Genomic DNA, 26,565 nt, shown 5'->3' on the forward strand with positions numbered 1-26,565 from the left:
TGTGCACACTCCCTCATCGTTTGGAGAAAATATCCTTTCTATTTTATTCAGCTTTGTTTTATTGTATTCTTCATACTATTAAATAATGCCATGAAATTCTAAGCAAATCTTGTCTGCTAAATGAACTAGTGTAGCCAAGAGCCATTTGGCATAGCCAGATCAGGACCTAACATACGGACAACTCAGAGTATGCTATTCTGTTAAACATTTTCTTCATATCATGTTTCTTTAGACCTGTCTAAAATAAATAAGGGTTTAATTGTGAAGGTGTAGGCTATATTACATGGGTTTATTAGACTTTTTAAAATGTAGATGTTCTGAAGGTCTGCATCAGTGGCTTGTAGGCTGTGTGTGGAAGCCAGGAGATGCTGAATGTGTTTATGTTAATTAACAGTCAATTACCGTGAGACCGATTTTTACTTATTTGCTTGCCAATCACCGGCTGATGAAATTTCATGACCGCCACATGTATCCGTTTTTATTTAATTTATTTTTTATGCTCCCTGAATGTCTAGTGATTATTAGCGAGCTGGAAGGTCAAGAAACTATATGAATGTAGGTCCATTGACTGTGCACAGTGGTTATTAGCGAACTGGCCCGTCAAGAAACGATGAATATTGATCCATTATATTTTCTACACTGTTTCAATTTGGTTTTAGTCATTTTAAAGTGCATTGAGTTCGTCAAGCCATTCGTCGAGTTGTACTTTAAAGATATAGTAAGGACATACTGTGACGTGTCGTACCACACAAAAGCCCACTGTGACAGAGTGTGCAATCTACTGAATACTGACTTGTCTTCAATGCGCAGGTCGTAACCAAGCTCTATCCAAGAGGAACTGATAGCGCTGTCACAACATAAGGGCATGGAGTATTATTCTGTTGGTGTCAAACCATGTTACAAAACAGAAGATAGAAAAGCAAGATATGGAAATATGTGCCCCCTGGTATGGATTGAGGAACACTGATTTTGCACCCGCTCTTATCCAGAGTTACTTTACGTAGGTTCATTCAGTGATTAAAAACAAGCATTTGAGTGAGGTAGACTCTCTTCAGAAATCAATGTTCGTAGTGCTAGAAGAAGAGCGTTTAAAAGGACCGTAACACAAACTCCACATCAACATAACACTAAATGAAGAGCAACGTTTATCACAAGACACCTCTTCATGATCACAGACTAACTGATACTGTGCTTAGATGTGTTCTTTTTGGATGTTAAAGCATTGTTCTTTAAATGGCTGTTCTTTACTTGGAAATAATGTTCCTGTCTTGTCCACACCCCTCCCTCCCCCCCCCCCCTCCGTTTGACAGAATGTGGACTGGTCCCGCTCCTCTAGGTCCAGAAGGTCCATTGTAGTGAGTTCTGCCTGGGAAGGATTATTCTATCACCGTGGTTCCTGGGGGGAGGGTTGTTTACCACTCTCCTTCCTCTGTTTGCGTTTTTTCTATGTGTGTGTGTGTGTGTGTGTGTGTGTTCGTTTTGTGTACCCATTCTGGCCCTCCTAATGCTTTACGAGGAGCACCTGAAAACACACAAGGAAGTGCACACACACACACGTCTGTCTGATGAATGGCCTCGTCACCACGTCTGTCGTGTATGACCCGTGTGGGGATGTGCGTGACTACCCCTCCGTTCCACCCCCTGTCTCATCCTATGGATGTTTGTCTTCCTGGATGTCTGTATTCCAGAATACTCCTTCTCTCATCTTTCCCTCATTCAGAGTTCCTCTCTTTAACCTTTCACCCCGTGGTGACCTCTGACCTCGTGTCAGCCCCTGTGAACCCTGCAGGGGGTCACTTGTTGCCTGCCAGGTCGTGTGATGTAATTTGACCCTCTGGGTTCACCAGTCAGGCCCTCAGACTGACCTTTGAACTTCGAGAACAACCCACTTGTTATATCTGTGGGAACAGGGCGTGACTTGGGAAAACATAGAACTATAAGTGAAATGTAACCTCCATAGAGCTGTAGGAAGTCTAGGGCCCTCCTGAACACAGCCCCTATGTAACCTCCATAGAGCTGTAGTAAGTCTAGAGCCCTCCTGAACACAGCCCCTATGTAACCTCTAGAGCTGTAGTAAGTCTAGAGCCCTCCTGAACACAGCCCCTATGTAACCTCTAGAGCTGTAGTAAGTCTAGAGCCCTCCTGAACACAGCCCCTATGTAACCTCTAGAGCTGTAGTAAGTCTAGAGCCCTCCTGAACACAGCCCCTATGTAACCTCTAGAGCTGTAGTAAGTCTAGAGCCCTCCTGAACACAGCCCCTATGTAACCTCCATAGAGCTGTAGGAAGTCTAGAGCCCTCCTGAACACAGCCCCTATGTAACCTCTAGAGCTGTAGTAAGTCTAGAGCCCTCCTGAACACAGCCCCTATGTAACCTCTAGAGCTGTAGGAAGTCTAGGGCCCTCCTGAACACAGCCCCTATGTAACCTCCATAGAGCTGTAGTAAGTCTAGAGCCCTCCTGAACACAGCCCCTATGTAACCTCTAGAGCTGTAGGAAGTCTAGGGCCCTTCTGAACACAGCCCCTATGTAACCTCCATAGAGCTGTAGGAAGTCTAGAGCCCTCCTGAACACAGCCCCTATGTAACCTCCATAGAGCTGTAGGAAGTCTAGGGCCCTCCTGAACACAGCCCCTATGTAACCTCTAGAGCTGTAGTAAGTCTAGAGCCCTCCTGAACACAGCCCCTATGTAACCTCTAGAGCTGTAGGAAGTCTAGGGCCCTCCTGAACACAGCCCCTATGTAACCTCCATAGAGCTGTAGTCTAGGGCCCAGCCCCTGTCCTTCTGTGGATAGAGTCGCCGTATTGGAGTATGTTAAAGTGTGTGTCTGTGTGCCTGCATTGGGACAACATTCTCCTAACGTTGGGATGAGGTTTTGTTGGCGTTGGTTGGGATGATGTTTTGATTCAAGCCCACTCCTTAGCTTCTGGTGGAGGTTTGTGATGGCTCAGTGCTATTTTTTTTAACCTTTATGTAACTAGGCAAGTCAGTTGAGAACAAATTCTTATTTTCAATGACAGCCTAGGAACAGTGGGTTAACTGCCTTGTTCAGGGGCAGAACGACAGATTTTTACCTTGTCAGCTCAGGGATTCGAACATGCAACCTTTCGGTTACTAGCCCAACACTCTAACCACTAGGCTACCCTGCCGCCCCATGTCTGTCTTTATGGTGATGGATGTGTTTACCTTAACTATACACACACACACATACACACACACACACACACTGTTTCAGTACTCCACAGCCCTGGTCTTCAGTGTTTAGTCACAGCCTGTGAAACGTTTGCCTAACGTTACCTAGTGATTGTGCTAGTTAGAGCATCGGAGCTTCCAATGAGTGTGCACTTGGGTGTAAGTGTGTGCATTATTTCAATGCTTGTCCTTAGTGTAGTATTGTTGCTAAGACAAGCAGTTTTAGTTACTAATGTTTGAACATTGATGCTGAATCCGTTGAGCTGAGCATGTGAATCATGTTCATCTGTGTCCAAGGGTGCATGACTCTAATCGTGCGTGACTCTAATCGTATGTGTGTGTGTGTGTGTGTGTGTGTGTGTGTGTGTGTGTGTGTGTGTGTGTGTGTGTGTGTGTGTGTCAGGACTGGTCCATAGATTTGAACCGTACACTGAGTCGGCGAGAGACTAAGAAGAAGCCCTCCGACGGAGTCACCCTGACGGGCATCAGCCAAATGGAAGAGCAGCAGGCAGCCAAGAGCAGCAGCAGGTAACCACACACACACACACACACACACACACACACACACACACACACACACACTGTCAGGAAGTGGGAAGACATTTCTCAAGGTGCAGTAGATAAACGTGTCAGTGAAAGAATGTAGCTTCCAATACTCTGTTACCACTGCTGCACACGTTCCACACACCACTTCCACATCTAAACATCATAGTTACTGTTCCTCCACAACAAGACTCTCTGCACACGTTCCACACACCACATCTAAACATCATAGTTACTGTTCCCCCACAACAAGACTCTCTGCACACGTTCCACACACCACATCTACACATCATAGTTACTGTTCCCCCACAACAAGACTCTCTGCACACGTTCCACACACCACATCTAAACATCATAGTTACTGTTCCCCCACAACAAGACTCTCTGCACACGTTCCACACACCACATCTACACATCATAGTTACTGTTCCTCCACAACAAGACTCTCTGCACACGTTCCACACACCACATCTAAACATCATAGTTACTGTTCCTCCACAACAAGACTCTCTGCACACGTTCCACACACCACTTCCACATCTAAACATCATAGTTACTGTTCCTCCACAACAAGACTCTCTGCACACGTTCCACACACCACATCTAAACATCATAGTTACTGTTCCTCCACAACAAGACTCTCTGCACACGTTCCACACACCACATCTAAACATCATAGTTAATATTCCTCCACAACAAGACTCTCTGCACACGTTCCACACACCACATCTAAACATCATAGTTACTGTTCCTCCACAACAAGACTCTCTGCACACGTTCCACACACCACTTCCACATCTAAACATCATAGTTACTGTTCCTCCACAACAAGACTCTCTGCACACGTTCCACACACCACATCTAAACATCATAGTTACTGTTCCTCCACAACAAGACTCTCTGCCGCTGATCGGGAACGCTGGTAAAGCATTCCACAGAAAAGCCTTTGGAATGACGTCTTCCACCACTGAGTTGTTGCCATGGTCACAGTAAACATTCCTGTAACAAGCCCTGAGAAAACAGAAGTGCCCCACTGACTTTAAAGGTTGCACACTGGTGAATTTACTCTAAACATGACACGTGTGTGTAGGGTGGGTACTGTGTGTAGGGTGGGTACTGGGGGACTGTGTGTGTAGGGTGGGTACTGTGTGTAGGGTGGGTACTGGGGGACTGTGTGTGTAGGGTGGGTACTGGGGGACTGTGTGTGTAGGGTGGGTACTGGGGGACTGTGTGTGTAGGGTGGGTACTGGGGGACTGTGTGTGTAGGGTGGGTACTGTGTGTAGGGTGGGTACTGGGGGACTGTGTGTGTAGGGTGGGTACTGGGGGACTGTGTGTGTAGGGTGGGTACTGGGGGAGTGTGTTAGTGGGTGCTGGAGGAGTGAGGGGAGTTAATGAGAGGAATGTGAGGCTCGCAAAGCATTTGACCCTTTGGTATCCATCAGATGTGCATATTGCCAAACATGGGTCTGCCTCGCCCTACCAGCATAAGAGACACGTACTCTGTCACTTCTACGGTACAGTAGGCTATATCTGTGTCTACAGGGGTGAAGGTGAGTGTGTGTTGATCAAGATTAGTTGTACTTACAGTGGAAATTCATTTTCACAGCTCACGAAAACACAAACAATAGACTGAACAAACAATGGCCATATAAGGAAAAGGGGTTAAGAGTGAAATTCTTGTCTGGACCGAGGTATAAGGGATAGTAGATCTAGCTAGCTATCCTAGCTATCCCCCTTAAAGGCATAGTACATATAGCTAGCTATCCTAGCTATCCCCCTTAAAGGGATAGTACATATATCTGGCTATCCCCCTTAAAGGGATAGTACATCTATCAAGCTATCCCCCTTAAATTGATAGTTTACTACTATATGGCCATTTTATAATTTGCTCACTTTAAAAGTTGTTTATGAGCAACTAACTCGAGTATTTCTCTCTCTCGCTCTCTCCTCTTCTCTCCTCTTCTCTCCTCTTCTCTCCTCTCTCTCTCTGCATGCATGGCCAAAAAGTCGTGGGCAAAAGTTTTGAGAGTGACACAAATATTAATTTTCACAAAGTCTGCTGCCTCAGTTTGTATAATGGCAATTTGCATATAATCCAGAATGTTATGAAGAGTGATCAGATGAATGGCAAAAAGTCCCTCTTTGCCATGCAAATGAACTGAATCCCCCAAAAACATTTCCACTGCATTTCATCCCTGCCACAAAAGGACCAGCTGACGTCATGTCAGTGATTCTCTCATTAACACAAGTGTGAGTGTTGACGAGGACAAGGCTGGAGATCACTCTGTCATGCTGATTGAGTTTGAATAACAGACTGGAAGCTTCAAAAGGAGGGTGGTGCTTGGAATCATTGTTCTTCCTCTGTCAACCATGGTTACCTGCAAGGAAACACGTGCCGTCATCATTGCTTTGCACAAAAAGGGCTTCATAGGCAAGGATATTGCTGCCAGTAAGATTGCACCTAAATCAACCATTTATCGGATCATCAAGAACTTCAAGGAGAGCGGTTCAATTGTTGTGAAGAAGGCTTCAGGGCGCCAAAGAAAGTCCAGCAAGCGCCAGGACCGTTTCCTAAAGTTGATTCAGCTGCGGGATCGGGGCACCATCAGTACAGAGCTTGCTCAGGAATGGCAGCAGGCAGGTGTGAGTGCATCTGCACGCACAGTGAGGCGAAGACTTTTGGAGGATGGCCTGGTGTCAAGAAGGGCAGCAAAGAAGCCACTTCTCTCCAGCAAAAACATCAGGGACAGACTGATATTCTGCAAAAGGTTCAGGGATTGGACTGCAGAGTACTGGGGTAAAGTCATTTTCTCTGATGAATCCCCTTTCCGATTGTTTGGGTCATCCGGAAAAAAGCTTGTCCGGAGAAGACAAGGTGAGCGCTACCATCAGTCCTGTGTCATGCCAACAGTAAAGCATCCTGAGACCATTCATGTGTGGGGTTGCTTCTCAGCCAAGGGAGTGGGCTCACTCACAATTTTGCCTAAGAACACAGCCATGAATAAAGAATGGTACCAAAACATCCTCCGAGAGCAACTTCTCCCAACCATCCAGGAACAGTTTGATGACGAACAATGCCTTTTCCAGCATGATGTAGCACCTTGCCATAAGGCAAAAGTGATAACTAAGTGGCTTGGGGAACAAAACATTGATATTTTGGGTCCATGGCCAGGAAACTCCCCAGACCTTAATCCAATGGAGAACTTGTGGTCAATCCTCAAGAGGCGGGTGGACAAACAAAAAACCCACAAACTCCAAGCATTGATTATGCAAGAATGGGCTGCCATCAGTCAGGATGTGGTCCAGAAGTTAATTGACAGCATGCCAGGGCGATTGCAGAAGTCTTGAAAAAGAACGGTCAACACTGCAAATATTGACTCTTTGCATCAACTTCATGTAATTGTCAATAAAAGCCTTTGATACTTATAAAATGCTTGTAATTATACTTCGGTATTCCATAGTAACATCTGACAAAAAATATCTAAAGACACTGACGCAGCAAACTTTGTGGAAATTAATATTTGTGTCATTCTCAAACTTTTGGCCACGATGGTATATATCTACAAAGAACACTTGTGCCTATCACCAAAAAGCAGGCTGATATTGGTCTGAGACCTAATATAACATCATTAAGAAAGTGTGAACATCTTCTGTCTTTTTTTTCTGACTTCTGTCAACCAAAGTTTCACTGTTGCCACTGTTCAGTGTTTGTTTGGTGTTTCAACTCCTCTGAGAGAGATGTGGTTATCTCAGAGAGTGTATCGCCGTGACTGTCAATAAAGGTGTCCACAGTGCAGTGACGTTGTGATTGGAAAGATGGCTACTACGAGCCATGGCATTGTAAACATACGATGTACAGACAACACTACAATGGGTTCCTGGTTGAAGTTGTCTCTAAGCACAGGTCTGGGATCAGCTTACCTTCCCCAAATCCTAACCTTAACCATTAGGGGGGAAATACAAAACTGACCGTAGATCAATGTCTAGTGTGATTTCGTCATAATTTGTTCTCACAACAGAATAGTGTGGAATTCCGAATCTACCCCCAGCCTCTAGCCCAAGGTACTTCTCTAGATAATATATATTTTTTGAAGATGGGTGTCACTAATATGGTAATGCTTTGACCTAGCCAATCAGAAAGCAAAATGGAGCTATTGCCATATTGCTTAAACCAATCTGACCCTCTCAGATCTACCTGAAATGTCTAGGGAAATGGGCTATTGTATGGGTCAAATTGGAATTCAGAATGAATTCCTGGTGAAGTGAAGAGTGTGACCGTTTTCTCAACCCCAGAGCGTATCAGCTGGGAAAAACACTGATAAAATGCTAGTAAAAGCATCAGTGAGGTTGTATGAGAGGAATTGGTGAAGGTGTATACATGTTGTGTCTTATTTGTTAACTAAACATGCTTATTTTGTGACTGTGTCCTAGTGTCACGATGGATGGCTAAAACCCATACTTACCCAGCTTTGCCTCGTCAGTTTCCTCAGACTTGTCATGTGTTTTTTCTCACAATGCTCATATGGTCTATTTGATTGGTTATAGTTGGAAGTGTCACTTGTGTACAAGTTGTGTGCCCATTATGTCTTAAACCCTCATATCCAAAGGTTTTCGATCCAGCTTTTGGTATGTCACGAAGCTGTCTGGATTCAAGGTGTGTATGTGTACGAGTATGTGTTTGGGGTGTATGTGTCACAAATGCCTCTCTCCGTGTCTCCGTGTCGTCAGCCTGACTGTGCCCACTAGCACAGAGCCGGTGGGTTCAAACCCCTTCGAGGATGACGACGACGAGGATCTCCAGGGGACCGTGAAGGAACAGCCCGTTGTCGTCAACAACAACAACAACAGTCCGCTCAATGTCAAAAAAGTGGAGGAAGTGAAAACGTTGGTGAAAGAGAGACCCTCTCCCTCCTTTTCTTCCCTCTCTCCCTCTTCTTTTTTTTCTCTCCCTCAGTCTTTGGGTGAATTTAGTATTTTAGTGTCACACAAGTGTTTCTCAGGGCTGCACATGTTTGTTCCAGCCCAGCACTAGCACGCAGGGCTTGCTGATTTAGTTGAGTAGTGGAACCAGGTGAGCTAGTGCTGGGCTAAAACAAAAATATGCACTCATGAGAAACACTTCAATAACACACTATTGAGGCACACCCTTTCTGTCCTCATCTGTATTTTTCCCTTCACTCTTTCCTGTTATTCTTCCTCTCTTTTCCATTACTTCTCTTTTATTCCTCTTATCTATCCTTGTCCCCTTCCTCTCCTCCCTTTGCCCTCTCTCCCTCTCTGTTGTCACCCCTCCTTTTTTTCTCTCTCTCTCTTTCTACCGCTCCCCTCCTCTCCCCTTTCTCCTTCCCTCTCCCTGGCTAGCGGCAGGCTGTGTTATGGTGCATGTGCTCTCAGTGAGCGATCACACCAAACCTACATTAGTCATCACTCCTAACAGTGCCAAGTCCTGCAGAGCATTCTTTCTGCGTGTATGTGTGTATTTTTCCTGTCGGTGTTTACTTTACAGTCAGATCTGTTGCAAGTTGGAACTTAAAAATACAATTTCTGTAGAATTTAGACTTTCAAACAAAAGCCTGTCTACAACTTGGTGAGGAAACCTATATTGGATCCTGTTTTACATTAGTTCTGATATTGACTCAAGGCAGGACAGAGAAACTAGCACTCATAAAGTCAACTGTGTGTGTCAGTCTCTCTGGCGTAAAGCAGGAACAATGAGATGCCATAGGTGTTTGAGTGTACCAACTGCAAGAGTCTGACTGTAACCTGGCTTCAGAGAGCGTGTGTGCGTGAGTATGGTGTGTGTGTTTTTTATGGGGTTTCTGACTGGGGAAGAAGGGTGTTTGTTCATCTGGTTACTGTACATCTACCTCCCTCTAGTGGTGGATCGGGTGAACTCCAATCATGCTTTTGTACTGAAGTCTTGTCACTGTGTCATTGTGTTGCCTTGCCTTACCTCAGCACTCTGTCTGTGTGTCCACTCCAAGTGGTGTCAAAGCAAACTCACAAATCCATTCGCTAACAAAACCTCACAGCATTGGTTTCCTAAAAAGGCATGTTTTTCCCCCCATTGGTTGATTTGAGAGAGGGAGAAACCTATAGTCTTTCAGTCTATGTATCTGGGCGGATTCGGAGATGCATTTGCTGGGCCTTCTACATGTTGTGCTGTACTCTACATTGGTGTCGTTGTTTTTATGCCCCCCTCCCCCGGGCCCTATTAACTATTTTTGTTCCCGCTTCTCTCGCCTGGCATGCTGGATTGTCCAATCGGTGTGTGAGCAGGGCATGATTGACAAGTAACATTTTCAAATTTCCCTCATGTTGATTGTTGCCTCTGTGTCTGTTCAGCGCCAGCAGTGTGGAGAAGTCGCAAGAGTGGTCGGATGAGGAGACTGGGGTGAACCCGTTTTCCGTTGAGGACGCCAACGGCGATGGGAACCCGTTTGAGGTGGAGCCGGCGTCCTCGGGGGTGTCTGTGGCCGTGCGTGCCCTCTACGACTACGAAGGACAGGAGCAGGATGAACTCAGCTTCAAAGCAGGTGTGTGTGTGTGTGTGTGTGTGTGTGTGTGTGTGTGTGTGTGTGTGTGTGTGTGTGTGTGTGTGTGTGTGTGTGTGTGTGTGTGTGTGTGTGTGTGAAAGACTATGCGAGTGAAGAGACCCCTGCCCTGTCCCCCTATTCTCTAGTCTGCTGTCCTGTATGACCACTGCTAAGTGAAAGGACTGGATGTCTCCACCAGTCTTCCTTTACTTGCCATGTCCTGTCAGATCAGTTATATATGACAATTAAAACACAGAGAAAAGTGAGTGAGGCTGAGTTGAGTCACAAATCCTTCTTGAAGCTGCTCAACAGAAAGACATGCTCATCTACCACCATCTTTCCACATAATCATCTGTCCATTCCTCCCTGTTTTCCTTTTTGTCCTGAAGGCGAGGAGTTCACCAAGATAGGAAACGAGGACGACCAGGGCTGGTGCAGAGGGCGCCTGAAAGACGGCGTGGTGGGCCTCTACCCCGCCAACTACGTAGAAGACATCCAGTAATGACAGAGCGAGGGACGAGGAGGAAAATGAGAGAGAGGCTGGGGTGAAGAGGAGAAAGAAAGTGGAGGAGATCGGGCAGGAGGGTGGGCAGGGCAGGCCTCGCATTCTCCCCTCTCACCCTCTCCCCCTACGTGGTAGAGGCTGGCCGCTGAGTGAGTGAGTGAGTGAGTGAGTGAGTGAGTGAGTGAGTGAGTGAGTGAGTGAGTGAGTGAGTGAGTGAGTGAGTGAGTGAGTGAGTGAGTGAGTGAGTGAGTGAGTGAGTGAGTGAGTGAGTGAAAGGAAGGTGTTTGCCCATCGAAGAGGATGATGTTGTAGCTCTCTCTGTTGTATCTTCCTGGATCCCATGTCGTTAAGCACAAATCTTCCTACAACTACGGCCTGCTCTCATTGTCAGCCTTTATGATGGGACACCCAGTACAGAGTCTAAAGCCAGCTACAAAAGCAAATGTTACTTAAAGCCATTACTGTTACAGAAAACATATATAAAAAGCTATTTGAAACATGAAACCTTCCAATTGTAGCTTGAAGTTATGAAGACGTTGAAAGAATAAACGGATTTAAAAGATGTGAACAGACATGGGAGAGGATTTGCATGTTTCCCATTCACGAGGTCTAGCACATTTTAGATTTGATTTGAAACTGATTGGAGACCTAAAAGTAATCTCAGTTGAATCTTTTAATTCATTTTTGTCAAAGGCAATTGGTGATACATATTTTTAGTTATATAGATCTGATTCTATTGCAACACCAATTTGGAGTCCAGGATCCGATTTGAAAGTCTTATGTCGAAATAAGGGGAATTCATAATTGCATGTTATTTCTTGTGCTGTTTTGAGTGTCCTTCACCCCATCCTTTTGACAGTAATCAAGGTTTTATTTTTTTCCACATGAAAGCCATTTGTCTGAAATATCAGAACCTACAACCCTGTTTTCTTATTTGACTTTTCAGATCTTTTGACAAAAGGGCTTGGAATTCATGGCAGTGCCGGTTCAGAACAATTGTCTTTCTTATCTGATGCCTATAGTTCAGATTTGTCAAGTCTTGTTATGCCTTTTTTTGTATTTTAAATCTGATTATGTTTTGCTCAGCGAATAGTTGATGAATGAGAGAAACCAATATGATGAATTATATCCAGTTCTTCCACCGTCACCAACCAGCCTGGTCTCAGAGCAGTTCATATTATTCTGTAAATGCTCTGATACCATGTTGCGCCAACCCACATTTTAACAATAAGTGACGCACTCAGAAGTTTTCCTGTAACCTTTACCCCTCAACTTTAATTGATTGTATATTCTTTAATTGTTTCATTGTATCGGCTCACCTATTGATTGTACACGTTTGCTGGTCATTTTAGTATCGGGGACATTCACCAGGGCACATAGGGCTCTGGCCAAACAAAGTACACTATATAGGGCATAGGGTGCCATTTGTGACAGCCTCTATTCACACAATTGACTTCACATTCTGTTGGTAGATTTTTACATCGTGTGGATGTTGTTTTTTCTTTCCACACTGAATGTTGGGCAATAAGGTGTCTCACTTGAAGCTATGAGCTTTAGCTGTATCTTGCACTGGATGTCCAATTCAAAGCTTTGGGAGAATCGACTTTTTTTATTCCAGCGAAACAACGTTGCAGTTCAGCAATAAAAAAACACCGCTTTTACTATTTTTCACAAACTAGAGGGTCCGATTTAATAAAAGTATGTTTGCATGTAAATAGCGTGGAACCTATGAACAAATTAAGCAGTTATAGATTAGGGAGTTGTGATTTAAATTTCTATTCAGAAATCAGACTGTTAATTTATGAGATGCCTTAAGTGCTTTTGTTCTCTGTCAGATGAAATGCTGTGATTCAGAAACAAATCTGTTTGTACAATAATTGAATGTTTTATGGCGAGTGTCTCGCGAATTTGCTGTCTTGTTGCGTTTGTAAATATAATGTAATATCTCCAGGGGGGCCAGAGCCTAGTTATGATTAGTAATTGACAAATAACTGAGATTATATTTCTCATTTTCTTTTAAAAGTGAATGATTGACAAACACACCCTTAATGCCACCACATGTGCATTACCAGTATTGGCAAACTATATCTGTTATTTAGGACCAATTCCCATCTCGAGTATAGGTTTCTCCTATTGGGAGTTGACGTTATGGCTCTTACATTGTTGTGAGTGCATTATTTAGCAAACACTGTGTTTACGCATGATGCTCCTGGAAATATCCCCTACATTGTATGCCTACAACCGCATATCGAGAGGAAGATCGATTTGGTTTGATATTCGTTTTCTGTCAGTGTGAGAGGTTATGCTGTGCGTTTCAGGTCATGAGATGTATAGCATTGGTTTCAGGTCATGACATCAACACCGCAGCAGCTTTACTTGCACAACTCAGTTTGACAGTGTTGTCCCACAGCATACATTATAAATGAATTGAACGAAAAGAGAAGTTTCACTGTTGTCATTTGTTTTTTATCTTCAATTAAACATACAGTATCAAGGATAATAGAAAGAAATTGAACTTTATTACCCAGACCTCATGACCTCATGTTACAATAATGCCCACGTGTTACTGCTGACCAATCAGAACACAGGCAAAACATGTTATCGTTCTGACGTGTGCCGTTACCCATGACGAGCACGGAAATACTTTTGATTTACAGGGAAACAAATTTGCTCAACGCTGCGCTTTACCTATCAGGTGAAATTAACAACAGGTGGAAAGATGTCAGAGCCCAGCAAGCAAGATATTGCTGCCATTTTCAAACGACTACGATCCCTTTCTACGAATAAGGTGAGAGTTGCTAAGCTTTGGCCTTTAACGAGGAAGTAGCTAATGTTAGCTACCTTCAGATGGGGGAAAAATGACACGTCGCACTGTTTTGCTGGGCATTGGTAGATGCGTCGTAACAAACGCACATGGAAAAGCTTTGAACCACGTATGCTCATTGCACATCCTGACAAAATATGTTTTTGCAGTGTTGAAGAAAGAATTAGCCTGCGCAGTTTAAATGGAACGAAAAGACATCCTGGACAGTCACGTTCGAGCCAGCTGTCATGTGGCATGATGACAGTTGGATTAAAGATGGTACTTTTAAGAAACTGGTTGGACAGTCCACTTCGTTACCGTGTGTTTATTGTAAATGTATAGATGTCTGGTAAATGTTGACTCATGGACACCACAAAGATGAGACGTCACACAGACATAAACAATACCTCTTGCTCATAAACTGTCGATTCCAGCTGTTTCCGTCTGCTGTTTAGGCCTGGCTACGTTGAACGCGACAATGTTGCAACCGCAAGGATCGAAAAGCTGTTTTGGAAACATTGTTTCCACTATATTGCAACTTTTGTAACTAGCTAGTTTAGAAATACTTTTGGTAAATGTCGGCGTTCTCAATGTGTGGACAAGTAGAGGCAATAAAATAAAAGTTTATACTAGAAAATAATAGGAATATAAAAAAAGAATATACAGTGTCAATATTTTGTACTTCAGACCTCCACGCTACTGGGTTGCTTCATTATTTGTTAGTGTTATCTTTTTGGCATGCGCTCATATTAACTTGCTTATCAATGTCCCCATAGACTTATCACTGCATAAAGGGACAGCGAACACCTTGTCTGTATTCAAGTCGCATGTTTTCCAAAGATGCTGAACTTCTTTTCTATTACAGGCGTGCTTTGACTGTTCGGCTAAGAATCCTAGTTGGGCCAGTATCACCTATGGAGTGTTTCTCTGTATAGACTGCTCAGGAACACACAGGTCATTAGGAGTGCACCTGTCATTCATCAGGTAAGGAACAATGAATGAAAAAACTAATTTGTTGCCCATCCTGTTCTTTCAGATATACACTAGTGGGTAGGGGCAAGGGATTGTTTCTGGATAGGACCATTGGCTTCACACAGTTTGACACATTATGGCCCAATGGAGTGTTCAGAATTAGAACTGTGTATTGTTTGTTTCAGGTCTACTGAGCTGGACTCTAACTGGTCCTGGTACCAGCTGCGATGCATGCAGGTGGGCGGCAATGCCAGCGCGGTGAGTAAAGCCATCCACGGTGGGCACTGACTGGTGGGCAGCCACGTCCCAACCTGCTGTGTTGTTGTTAAGCACTGAGAGGGTGGTACTAGCAGTTATGTTTCTGACTGCATGAGTGGGCATTATTTCTAGAATGTATAGGGTACTCGTATGTTGTCATGATGTCACAATAGGACCCTGTATAATACCTGTATGATGTATGCAATATTATAAAGCAATATTCTGATAACTATTAACAATACCTTTTGTATTACAGAGTCAATGTGTAATTCAAACCATTGTTTTCCCCCTTGTTTCTCAGAATGCCTTCTTTGCCCAGCAAGGCTGCACGTCCAATGCTGCCAACACCAAGTACAACAGCCGAGCCGCTGTGCTCTACCGCGAGAAGATCAAGACCTCGGCCACGCAGGCCACAAGGCGCTTCGGCACTGAGGTGCCACACACATCCATCCAGACATTCCACTGGGCAAAAATGGATTTAGTCAACATTGGTTACTTGTTATACTGTCTTTAACAACACAATCATGTCGCATCAACATTGCTGATTTAAATGATTGTATACTTAGGCCCTATAGATGCCAATGAATCCTCTGTTTTGTTTCCCTGCAGTTGTGGCTGGACAGCCAGGCCCCACTCTCTCCAACATCTCCCGTCAATAAGGAGGAGGATTTCTTCAGTATGCACGCGCAGGTGTGTGTGTGTGACTGTTAGTACTTATTTGTTTGAAATTGTAGAAGATTATGGATGTGTGCATGTTGTTTACATGGTCTTGTCCTTACCTTGCGTATTTTGTCAGGCATCCCCTGATGATCGTAGCTCCGCCCAGCTTAATATAACAAGCTCCGCCCAGATGAATCTAAGCCCCACCCCAGTAGAGGAACACTCTACAAAAGAAACCGAGCGAGACAAAAACGGTACACCTCTACTTCAATATTTACACTTCAGAAACACACATACGCTTGCATCTGTTTGTCCATGTCGTCTATGCCCTCAACTCTTTCTGTCTTCAGGTAATACAGAGGGTCCCAGTGTTGACGTGCTAAGTATGTCTCCTAAAGAAGCCTTGGGTAAGAGGACCAAGAGATTATGCCCTAGAGACTAAAGATACTCGACTAGAACCTTAAGCATTAGGAGTACATGAAATATCTGAGCCTGGAACAGTAGCTCTTAGCAGTTTCTGTCAACTGTATTCTAATGCCCACTGTTCCTTCTCCCTTAGAGTCCTCTCTTCTCAAGAAGAAACCAGCTGGGGCCAAGAAAACAGTATGTACTCTATGGTAGTGGATTTAAGGAGGTAATGTTCCTCCCCTGTACCTATGTGTGTTGTGCTTATGAATCAGAGTGAATTTGGTGATGGTTGTGTGTGGGTGGGGGATTTAGTGTGAATGGACTGTGTACATCGCTCATGGATCTTGTAGATTAGTAGACACGTGTTCATGTCTGTGTTTTGTCTCAGTTGGGCGCTAAGAAAGGTGGTCTTGGGGGTAAGAAGGTGAGCAAACAGAGTTTCTGTGACCTGGAGAAGAAAGCACAGGCGGTAGACAAACTCAATGAGGGAGATACAGCACCCACCACCACCAAGAACAGCCCCCAACCAGCAGAGGAATCCATGTGAGTCTCTCTCCAATTTAAATGGGCTTTATTGGCCTCTCGCTCTCTCATCCACATTATCTATTATTCTCTGATCTTCACTCTGCTTATCCATTTTTCTCTCTCTTCCTCCCTCTAGTGGTGCCTCCATGCGACTGGCCTATAAGGATCTGGAGGCGCAGCAGAGGAGTAATACAGAGAAGATGAAGGGGATGGGGGAGAAGAAGAAGGAGCAGGCTGAGAGACTGGGCATGGGCTTTGGCAGCAGAAGGTGGGGGGGATTGAATTGATGGTGGTGGTGGTGATAAAAATAATCGTTTATTTCTTAACACACTTTTTACAGATGTCCTATGTAGAATAGTTTAAAGGGGTGCTTTACATTGCAGGGGATAAGTCACTCATCTTCTAAAACAGGGATTTGCTAACTTTTTGCCCGTGCGATCCCATTTTGATATTAAAACATTTTGGTGACCCCACCATGTAAAAAATGTATGTAATCGACGGCCAATGTTGACTTTTTTTTTATTTGGGTTATGGCAGTATTAGAAATCTGTCAGACTGACACCATTTCAAAATACTGTCTGACGACTATGGTTTAAAGTGACTGAAATGCATCAGAAAGGTATTGGGAAGTTCAGAAGCTCGTCAGGCAATAATGTTGTATGGTCTTCTTTGTAGAAAATAACAATTGATTGTTCTTTTTCTCCCAGTCTGATTTAGTGTCTGGTCTTGTCCACTCGGTTCTAACGGCTAGTAAAGGGAAACAGTATGTGTTCCTGAGAGTTATCTTTCAGTGATGGGGTCATAATATTTTGTAGCTTAAACGGTACTGATGTAACCCTGGTTCTACGAACCAAGTTAAAATTTTCTCTTGAGACACGATTTTAAGTCAGGTGACCCCCCCCCCACACACACACACACACATTGGTCATGACCCCTAGTTTGGGAGACCCTGATCTAAAATAATTATATTATCATTGGGACTGAAACATGTAACCATTGGAGATATTGTGGTAACAAATACTTTGATTATTTGACTCCATTGTCTCTCCCCCCTCTCTATCTCCCTCTAGTGGAGTGTCTCACTCTGTGCTGTCAGACATGCACACTATCCAGCAGGAGAGCCCAGTGGGGTCCAAGCAGCCCACTAAGAGCCGGAGGTACACAGAGAAGGAGGAAGAGGAGACTGACGAAGGCTCCTTTACATCCAGGTCACCACACTCCAGAAACGTTCCAATACTTTAGCAATGGATCATTCCTTCTGTCATTCCTTCTTGGAAGTAATCACTGACATGGCAGGACTGGTCTCAGATCTCTTTGTGTTGTCTTGTAATGGGAGTTGGAAAGACATCACAAAAAGATCTGGGAGCGAAATCCATTAAATTGAGTTCTCTTTTCCATATGAAACCCATCAGGATGTCGATGACAAAGTTTGATGACCCGACAGAATCCTCTGACAAGTTCTTCTCCAATTGGAGCGAGACGGGGGAGTCTGGCTGGAGGAAAGAGAGCAGGAAGCCAGAGCCAGACTTCTACCTGAACACCAAGAGTTCCTCACAGGATGACAGGTACTATATGACTGTTTGATTTCCAGGGATGAACATACAGAGATGCATGCGAAAAAGTAACATTTTATTTTGGCCGTATAAGTCCCCTGAGCCCCTTTTTTTTTTTTTTTTTTTTTTAATATATATTTTTTTAATTATATTTTAAGTTTCTCACTGCAGTTGTCACTGAATGCACCCTCCCCCTCTCTCTCTCACACACAGGACCGCAGCCCGGCGGAAAGCAGACCCAGTACCTGTCTCAGACTCAGGCGACGCCCGCAAGAAGTTTGGGGACGTCAAGGCCATCTCCTCTGACATGTACTTTGGCAAGCAGGATGACTCTGAGGTAGGCACACTGTCACGGGACACACACATACAGTACCAATCAAAAGTTTGGACACATCTACTCATTCCAGGGTTTTCTTTATTTTTACAATTTTCTACATTGTAGAATAATAGTGAAGAGATCAACACTATGAAATAACACATATGTAAACATGTAGTAATCAAAAAGTGTTAAAAAAAATCTAGATAATTTGTATTTGAGGTTCTTCAAGGTAGTCACTCTTTGCCTTGATAACAGCTTTGCACATGCTTGGCATTCTCTCAACCAGCTTCATGAGGTAGTTACCTGGAATGCGTTTAGATTAACAGGTGTGCCTTGTTAAAATGTAATTTGTGGAATTTCTTTCCTTAATGCGTTTGAGCCAATCAGTTGTGTTGTGACAAGGTAGGGGTGGTATACAGAAGATGGCCCTATTTGGTAAAAGACCAAGTACATATTATGACAAGAACAGCTCAAATAAGCAAAGAGAAACGATAGTCCATTACCTTAAGACATGAAGGCCAGTCAATGTGGAACATTTTAAAGAACTTTGAACGTTTCTTCAAGTGCAGTCGCAAAAACCATCAAGCGTTATGAAACTGGCTCTCATGAGGACCGCCATAGGAAAGGAATACCCAGTTACCTCTGCTGCAGAGGACAGGTTTATAAGAGTTAACAGCCTCCGATTGTAGCCCAAATAAATGGTTCAGAGTTCAAGTAACACACATCTCAAAGTCAACTTTTCAGAGGAGACTGCGTGAATCAGGCCTTCATGGTTGGAATTGCTGCAAAGAAACCACTACTAAAGGACACCAATAAGAGGAGACTTGCTTGGGCCAAGAAACACGAGCAATGGACATTAGACCAGTGGACATCTGTCCTTTTGGTCTGATGAGTCCCAAATTTGAGATTTTTGGTTCCAACCGCCGTGTCTTTGTGAGACGCAAAGTAGGTCAACGGATGATCTCCGCGTGTGTGGTTCCCACCGTGAAGCATGGAGGAGGAGGTGTCATGGTGTGGGGGTGCTTTGCTGGTGACACGGTCTGTGATTTTATTTAGAATTCAAGGTACACTTAACCAGCATGGCTACCACAGCATTCAGCAGCGATACGCCATCCCATCTGGTTTGTGCTTAGTGGGACTATCATTTGGTTTTCAACAGGACAATGACCCATCACACCTCCAGGCTGTGCAAGGGCTATTTGACCAAGAAGGAGACTGATGGAGTGCTGCATCAGATGACCTGGCCTCCACAATCACCCAACCTCAACCAAATTGAGATGGTTTGGGATGAGTTGGACCGCAGAGTGAAGGAAAAGCAGCCAACAAGTGCTCGGCATATGTGGGAACTCCTTCAGGACTGTTGGAAAAGCATTCCAGGTGAAGCTGGTTGAGAGAATGCCCATCGTGTGTAAAGCTGTCATCAAGGCAAAGGGTGGCTACTTTGAAGAATCTAAAATCTAAATTATCTTTTGATTTGTATAACACATTTTTTTTGGTTACTACATGATTCCATATGTGTGATTTCATAGTTTCGGTGTCTTCACTATTATTCTACAATTGAAACCATTGAATGACTAGGTTTTCTAAATCTTTTGACCGGTAGTGAATATACAAAAAATTGATTTGATTTCCTTTTATTTGAGTCTATATGTTGTTCCTACCTTTTTGATTTAATTGAATGCCAGTATCAAATGTCTCCCAGTGTTGACTGTTCTGGTTAAATTTTTCCACTATGCTGTGACATCCTACAAGCCTCTCAGGCTGGTGTTTTCAGTTAATTTGGTGCTGTGGAATTCATGTCTTTGTCAGAGAAGGCTGTAGGGCCAGAACAGAAGCAGAGAACATGTCTGTCTCCCTGTTGCAACATTGCTTTTTGATTGATTATTATCTACAACTGCTGTCCTCCTTTTTATCTACCTAAAAATCCCTGTTACAGTAATACCCCTACAGTCAGGGGGTGTGTAGTATGTTCATTGTTTAGTATCAAGTATGTCATCTGAAGTATAAAGTATTAATGTGGTTGTTTCCATGCAGTATGAGGCGAAGACTCGCCTGGAGAGGTTCTCTGGAAGCAACTCCATCAGCTCAGCTGACCTGTTTGATGACCCAAAGAAACAGGCAGGTAGGGAAGCCAAGTGTGTACTTAACCATTCATACAGTGCATTCGGGAAAGTATTCAGACCCCTTGTCTTTTACCATTTTTTTTTTTTTACGTTATAGCTTTATTCTAAAATGGATTCAATAGTTTTTTTTTCCCCTCATCAATCTACGCCCAATACCCCATAATGACAAGGCAAAAACAGGTTTTTAGACATTTTTGTAAATTGTATTATCTAAAAATGGAAATATCACATTTACATAAGTATTCAGACCCTTTATTCAGTACTTTGTTGAAGCACCTTTGGCAGCAATTACAGCCTCAAGTCTTCTTGGGTATGACACTACAAGCTTGGCACACCTGTATTTGGGGAGTTTCTCTCATTCTTCTCTGCAGATCCTCTCAAGCTCTGTCAGGTTGGACGAGGAGCGTCGCTGCACAGCTATTTTCAAGTCTCTCAAGAGATGTTAGATTGGGTTCAAGTCCGGGCTCTGGATGGGCCAGTCAAGGACGTTCAGAGACTTGTCCCAAAGCCACTCCTGTGTTGTCTTGGCTTTGTGCTTAGGGTTGTTGTCCTGTTGGAAGGTGAACCTTCACCCCCAGTCTGAGGTCCTGAGCACTCTGGAGCAGGTTTTCATCAAGGATCTCTCTACTTTGCGCCGTTCATCTTTGCCTCATCCTGACTAGTCTCCCAGTCCCTGCCGCTGAAAACATCCCCACAGCATGATGCTGCCACCACCATGCTTCACCGTAGGGATGGTGCAAGGTTTCCTCCAGACGTGACAATTGGCATTCAGGCCAAAGAGGTCAGTCTTGTTTTCATCAGACCATAGAATCTTTTTTCTCATAGTCTGAGAGTCCTTTAGGTGACTTTTGTCAAACTCCAAGCGGGCTGTCATGTACCTTTTTTAATGAGGAGTGGCTTCTGTCTGGCCACTCTACCATAAAGGCCTGATTGGTGTAGTGCTACAGAGATGGTTGTCCTTCTGGAAGGTTCTCCCATCTCCACAGAGGAACTCTGTATCTCTGTTAGAGTGAACATCGGAAGAGTCTTGGTGTTTCTAAAATTCTTCCATTTTTAAGAATGATGGAGGCCACTGTGTTTTTAGGGACCTTCAATGCTGCAGAAATGCTTGGGTACCCTTTCCCAGATCTGTGCCTCAACACAATCCTGTCTTGGAGCTTTATGGACAATTCCTTTGACCTCATGACTTGGTTTTTGCTCTGACATGCACTGTCAACTGTAGGACCTTACCTGTGTGTGTGTGTGTGTAAGGTCCCACAGTTGACAGTGCATGTCAGAGCAAAAACCAAGTCCTCAACTGGCAGCTTCATAAGGTAGTACCCGCAAAACACCAGTCTCAACATCAACGGTGAAGAGGCGACTCCGGGATGTTGGCCTTCTAGGCAGAGTTCCTCTCTCCTCCAGTGTCTGTGTTCTTTTGCCCATCTTAATCTTATATTTTTATTGGCCAGTCTGAGATGGCATTTTCTTTGCAACTCTGCCTAGAAGGCCAGCATCCCGGAGTCGCCTCTTCACTGTTGACATTGAGACGGGTTTTTTTCGGGTACTATTTAATGAAGCTGCCAGTTGATGACTTGTGAGGCATCTGTTTCTCAAACTAGACACTCTAATGTACTTGGCCTCTTGCTCAGTTGTGTACTTGGACCTCCCACTCTTTCTATTCTAGTTAGACAGTTTGTGCTCTTCTGTGAAGGGAGAAGTACACAGCGTTGTATGAGATCTTCCGTTTCTTGGCAATTTCTCGCATGGAATAGCCTTCATTTCTCAGAACCAGAATAGACTGACGAGTTTCAGAAGAAAGTCCTTTGTTTCTGACCATTTTGAGCCTGTAATCGAACCCACAAATGCTGATGCTCCAGATACTCAACTAGTCTAAAGAAGGCCAGTTTTATTGCTTCTTTAATCAGGACAACCATTTTCAGCTATGCTGCCATAATTGCAAAAGGCTTTTCTAATGATCAATTAGCCTTTTTAAAATGCTAAACTTGGATTAGCTAACACAGCGTGCCATTGGAACACAGGCGTGATGGTGTCTGATAATGGGCCTCTGCGGCTATGTAGATATTTCATAAAGAAATCAGCCATTTCCAGCTACAATAGTCATTTACAACATTAACAATGTCTACACTGTATTTCTGATCAATTTTATATTTTAATGGACAAAAAAAATTGCTTTTCTTTCAAAAACAAGGGAATTTCTAAGTGACCCCAAACTTTTGAACGGTAGTGTGTATGTATGTCTTCGGGTGTGCTGTTGAACAATACACAATCTTAGCTAATTCCACGAAGAAATCCTAAAATGTCCCTGACAATATTATTGGCACCTTCTAGAAGTAGTTAGAAATAATTAGATTTCAAGCAGGTGATTCTCATTTACTTTGGAATTGAACTCACCTGTGGTGAGTTGAAGATGCTTGCAGTATAAAAAGCATGTATTCAACCAGTTTGAATAGAGAAAAGAACTCGTTCTCCTGTTTTGTGTCCCTGTGTGTACCGCAATGAGTGTGGACAAAAATAACCAGGGAGTTATGAGGTCAGACACAAGATAGCCAAGCATGGACAATCTCAAGGCTACAAGTCCATCTCCAGAGACCTTGATGTTCCTGTTTCCACCGTATGTAATGTTATCAAGAAGTAAGGCCCATGCCACTGTAGCCAATCTCACTGGACGTAGCCGCAAGATAACTTTATGGAAGATTGCAGCGAAGGATTGTTCAAATGGTGGAGATGAACCTCTGTCAACTGCCACACAGATTCAAGCTGACCTTCAGACACAAGGTACGACAGTTTCAACTCGCACCATCCTTCTCTAACTCAATGAAAGGGGGTTATATGGTAGGAGACCCAGGAGGACCCCACTGCTGATAGAAAGACCTGAACATGCCAAAATCCTTCTGGGAGAATGTCCTGTGGACAGATGATACCAAATTAGAGCTTTTTGGTGAAGAACACCATCTCTGTTTACAGAAAACAAAATAAGCTTTCAAAGGAAAGAAGACCTTCCCATTTTAATACATTTGCAAACATTTCTTACAAACCTGTACACTGATTTTAAAATAAATAAATAAATAAAAATACATTTTAGAATAAGGCTGTAACGTTACAAAATGTGGAAAAAGTCAAGGTGTCTGAATACTTCGAGTGCACTGTATATCACACTTTGAAGTATACAATTTAACCATTTCATATCACTAAATCAAGTGAACACCAGGGCCCATATTCACAAAGCCTCTGAGTAGGATCAGTTTTGCCTTTCAGATCATATTGAATTAGATGGGGGATCTGATCCTAGATCAGCACTCCTAGTCTGAGAGGCTTTATTAATGTGTACACCTCCACAATTTAAACATCAGAAGAATGATCATTATAAAGCAACTTCCACCACCACTGATGTTACTGTCTCTCTCTCCTGTCCCCATGCAGCCAGCTCATATCGTCTGACCAACATGCTGCCCAGTGCACCAGACATGTCCCAGCTGAAGCTGGGGGTCCGCTCTGCGGCCGGGAGGCTGTCCGTCATGGCCAGCGGAGTAGTCACGTCCCTTCAGGTTTGTGGTTCAGATGGCCCTGTTGGTTGGTGCTAGCAGCAGATTGACTCCCACATGGGCCACATACTGAAGTGAATGTGTCATGGTGACTGTACGCCGTAAGGAAATTTCAACACAATAAGAACTTGCCCTTTTTTATATCATTATTCCAATTGGAAATCCAGTTTCTTGATTTAATTACTATGTAAGTGCACAGTAACAACGATATCAGTGACTATTTTGTCAAAGGCATGCTAGATACAACATACTAGTTACCAAAGTACATTGTGTATAAGGGCAACTTTATTTAAAGGTTACCTAATTATGCAGCGTCAACACTCAGACAACTGGTACGGTGTAAGCAGTAGGTTCTTACGTGTTGTGTATCTTCTTTGTTTCAGGACCACTACAGTGCGTGAGTCCAGTGTGTGTACCTGTGTTATGACACACACACACACACAACCTGTTGGGTCCCCTGAGTATTGGAGTCGGTAAACATCCTTACGCGCGATGGACAAGTTCAGCCGTGCAGGAGAGGGAGAGAGATGGGCGGAGAGACTGAATTAGCGACATTGTGTAGGCCAGAACATAGGCTGTAGCTATGTGTGTATATAGCAGCTATTTGAATAAAGGACGTATTATCTACATTGGAGTTATGTCGAAACAACATCCTCTATGAGGTAGATGTATGAAGAACACTTATTTCCGCAGCTTATTATTTAATCTGTCCAGGCCTTTGATTTTGATGTTTATAGCAGTGGTATTCAAAATAGATTTTTGTTGTCATCCATTATGGTTCTAATTGAGGGTGACTTAGGTTTTGGGTTCCTTTTCCCCTGTGCAATTGTTATTGAATCATGTCATCTTGGACACCTTGGTTTTTATGTAACTATTTGCAATGAAGACATCATCTGGTAGCGTGATAACATGTATTTTTCTACATGCAGTATGTAAATAATTGAGTTAATCTGATGGGCATTGTTTTAATTACCTGCCAAATGCAGGGAGATGTTGCTATGTAGGATACATGTCTTAAATTTTAGGGTGCCTTCAAACCAAAATGCCTGCGACACGTTGTGCGCGTGCCGGTTCACTGAATGTGTGTTTGGAGGTATGGAGAAGTGGAGAACATTTGATGTTTGGAGGTATGGTGAAGTGGAGAACATTTGATGTTTGGAGGTATGGTGAAATGGAGAACATTTGAGGTGGGAGAAACATTGTTTTACATTGGTTGACAGACCTCAAGTCAGGAATACGTGCTACAAAATGTACCAATCTGTGGGACAGTGTAAATCTGCCATTTCATTCCCTTCTATCCACCTGTACACTGCTCTCTGAAAAAAAGTGTCTGCTGTGCTTTTGAAGCATTGTTTGCATTGGTTTGAAAGTGCTCTTAGTCTTGGAAGTGTACTTATGTCTGTCACTCACTTATGTCACTTGACTGAAGAACCAAATACTCAGTGATTTCTTTGTGTATAGATACACCGGTAGGATATGGTCCTGTACAGTGTAGCGTGATCTCCATATTACTATTGGCTTTCAGTTCAGATGAATGGAGGGAGTAGTATCTTAATGTTCTGTCGCAGTACTCTCAAAGACTGCGTTTTAGACAGGCAGCACAATTCAGATCTTTTTTTCCTTCTCACTAATAGGTCTTTTGATCGATCATGTGAAAAGATCTGTGTAAAAACAAAACAGAATTGGGCTGCCTGTCTAAATGCAGGCAAATAACCTATTCTATTTTCTGTGATCGCATTACTCTGTGAGAGGAACACAGGACACCCATCCAATTATTTTACCCTTCTGTGGCTATGAAGGAAAAGAGACAAGGAAAGGAACTTGTGCAAAAGAAATGGGACGTGGCCCTCTGATCAAGGACCGATTGGCTGCCCATCCTACGGCCTGACTCATTTCAACAACAGTTGTACTATGTGTTTAGTGAAGGGTAACCTCTAACCCTTTGCTGAGCAGATTCATTGTATATTACCTCTGTGAACTGTGTACCTTGCAGAGAATATTTAGGGTTTTTAGAATATATTTTCACACTGGGTATATGTGGGTTATATTTTGGGAGTTTATGCATAGTGTGGTTTTGTTATTTTGAGGGGATTGGCTAGAAGTCTTTAACTGGATATTGCTAGAGGTATTTCTGGCTACCTAGTATCACCTACCTAACTTCCTGACCATCTTATGCACCATGTTTTGATCCTTACTAATTCAAACTCTTGAGTTGAGATTTAACACTGAAGAGAAATATATTTAAGATGTAACGTTACCCATTTGAATCTGGATTTTGTATAGTGTGTAATTCAGTGACCAACCAGGGCTTTTGTTCAATCTCTTTCTACTGTAATCCAAAGAATTAGGATACATGACCTAAAAATGTAAATTATGGGAAGATCTAGTTACTTTTTGTGTATTTTTATTCGAACCTACAAGTACAAAAAATGTGTTGCTTGAATGTACATCTATAGAACAGCACCTGAAGCTTTGCATCAGATTCCGAATGTCATTGTTTACCAAGAAATACATCTATGGACATGAGCTCTTTAGAGATTCATTAAATTTGTGTAATCAAGTGTGTATCATTGTTAGCTGCTGTGTATAAGAAACTTTGCTTTAGAATAAAAAATATACTGCA

At 43.3% G+C, this 26,565-nt stretch overlaps 2 protein-coding genes across 7 annotated transcripts in view; both read left to right on the forward strand.

Annotated features, from left to right (window-relative positions):
* Positions 1-13,219, forward strand: part of LOC106609561 (protein kinase C and casein kinase substrate in neurons protein 2) — a 39,941-nt gene extending 26,722 nt beyond the window's left edge. For 2 of the 5 annotated variants that reach the window (XM_045722197.2, XM_045722196.2), the window contains exons 8-12: positions 1,311-1,355; positions 3,595-3,719; positions 8,464-8,619; positions 10,081-10,271; positions 10,661-13,219. In XM_045722197.2, the coding sequence (XP_045578153.1) occupies positions 1,311-1,355; positions 3,595-3,719; positions 8,464-8,619; positions 10,081-10,271; positions 10,661-10,773 (630 nt within the window). In that variant the 3' untranslated portion in view covers positions 10,774-13,219. The remainder of the gene's footprint in view (positions 1-1,310; positions 1,356-3,594; positions 3,720-8,463; positions 8,620-10,080; positions 10,272-10,660) is intronic. The other 3 variants (XM_045722199.2, XM_045722198.2, XM_045722200.2) reach the window with 3 other exon arrangements.
* A 148-nt stretch (positions 13,220-13,367) lies between these two features.
* Positions 13,368-26,565, forward strand: LOC106609560 (ADP-ribosylation factor GTPase-activating protein 3). Of its 2 annotated transcripts, none has more exons than XM_014208493.3 (16): positions 13,368-13,564; positions 14,445-14,563; positions 14,737-14,809; positions 15,111-15,242; positions 15,419-15,499; positions 15,606-15,723; positions 15,820-15,876; positions 16,029-16,072; positions 16,266-16,420; positions 16,539-16,670; positions 17,473-17,610; positions 17,815-17,967; positions 18,169-18,292; positions 20,309-20,396; positions 23,821-23,945; positions 24,326-26,565. In XM_014208493.3, exons 1-16 carry the CDS (start codon positions 13,496-13,498, stop codon positions 24,341-24,343), a joined length of 1,626 nt encoding a protein of 541 aa, XP_014063968.3. In that variant the 5' UTR covers positions 13,368-13,495; the 3' UTR covers positions 24,344-26,565. The 2 variants fall into 2 exon arrangements, with proteins under 2 accessions (XP_014063968.3, XP_014063967.3); XM_014208492.3 differs by lacking the exon at positions 13,368-13,564 and adding an exon at positions 13,614-13,858.

The sequence above is a fragment of the Salmo salar genome, chromosome 07 (assembly GCF_965601325.2).
Source record: "Salmo salar chromosome 07, fSalSal1, whole genome shotgun sequence".
Lineage (NCBI taxonomy): Eukaryota > Metazoa > Chordata > Actinopteri > Salmoniformes > Salmonidae > Salmo > Salmo salar.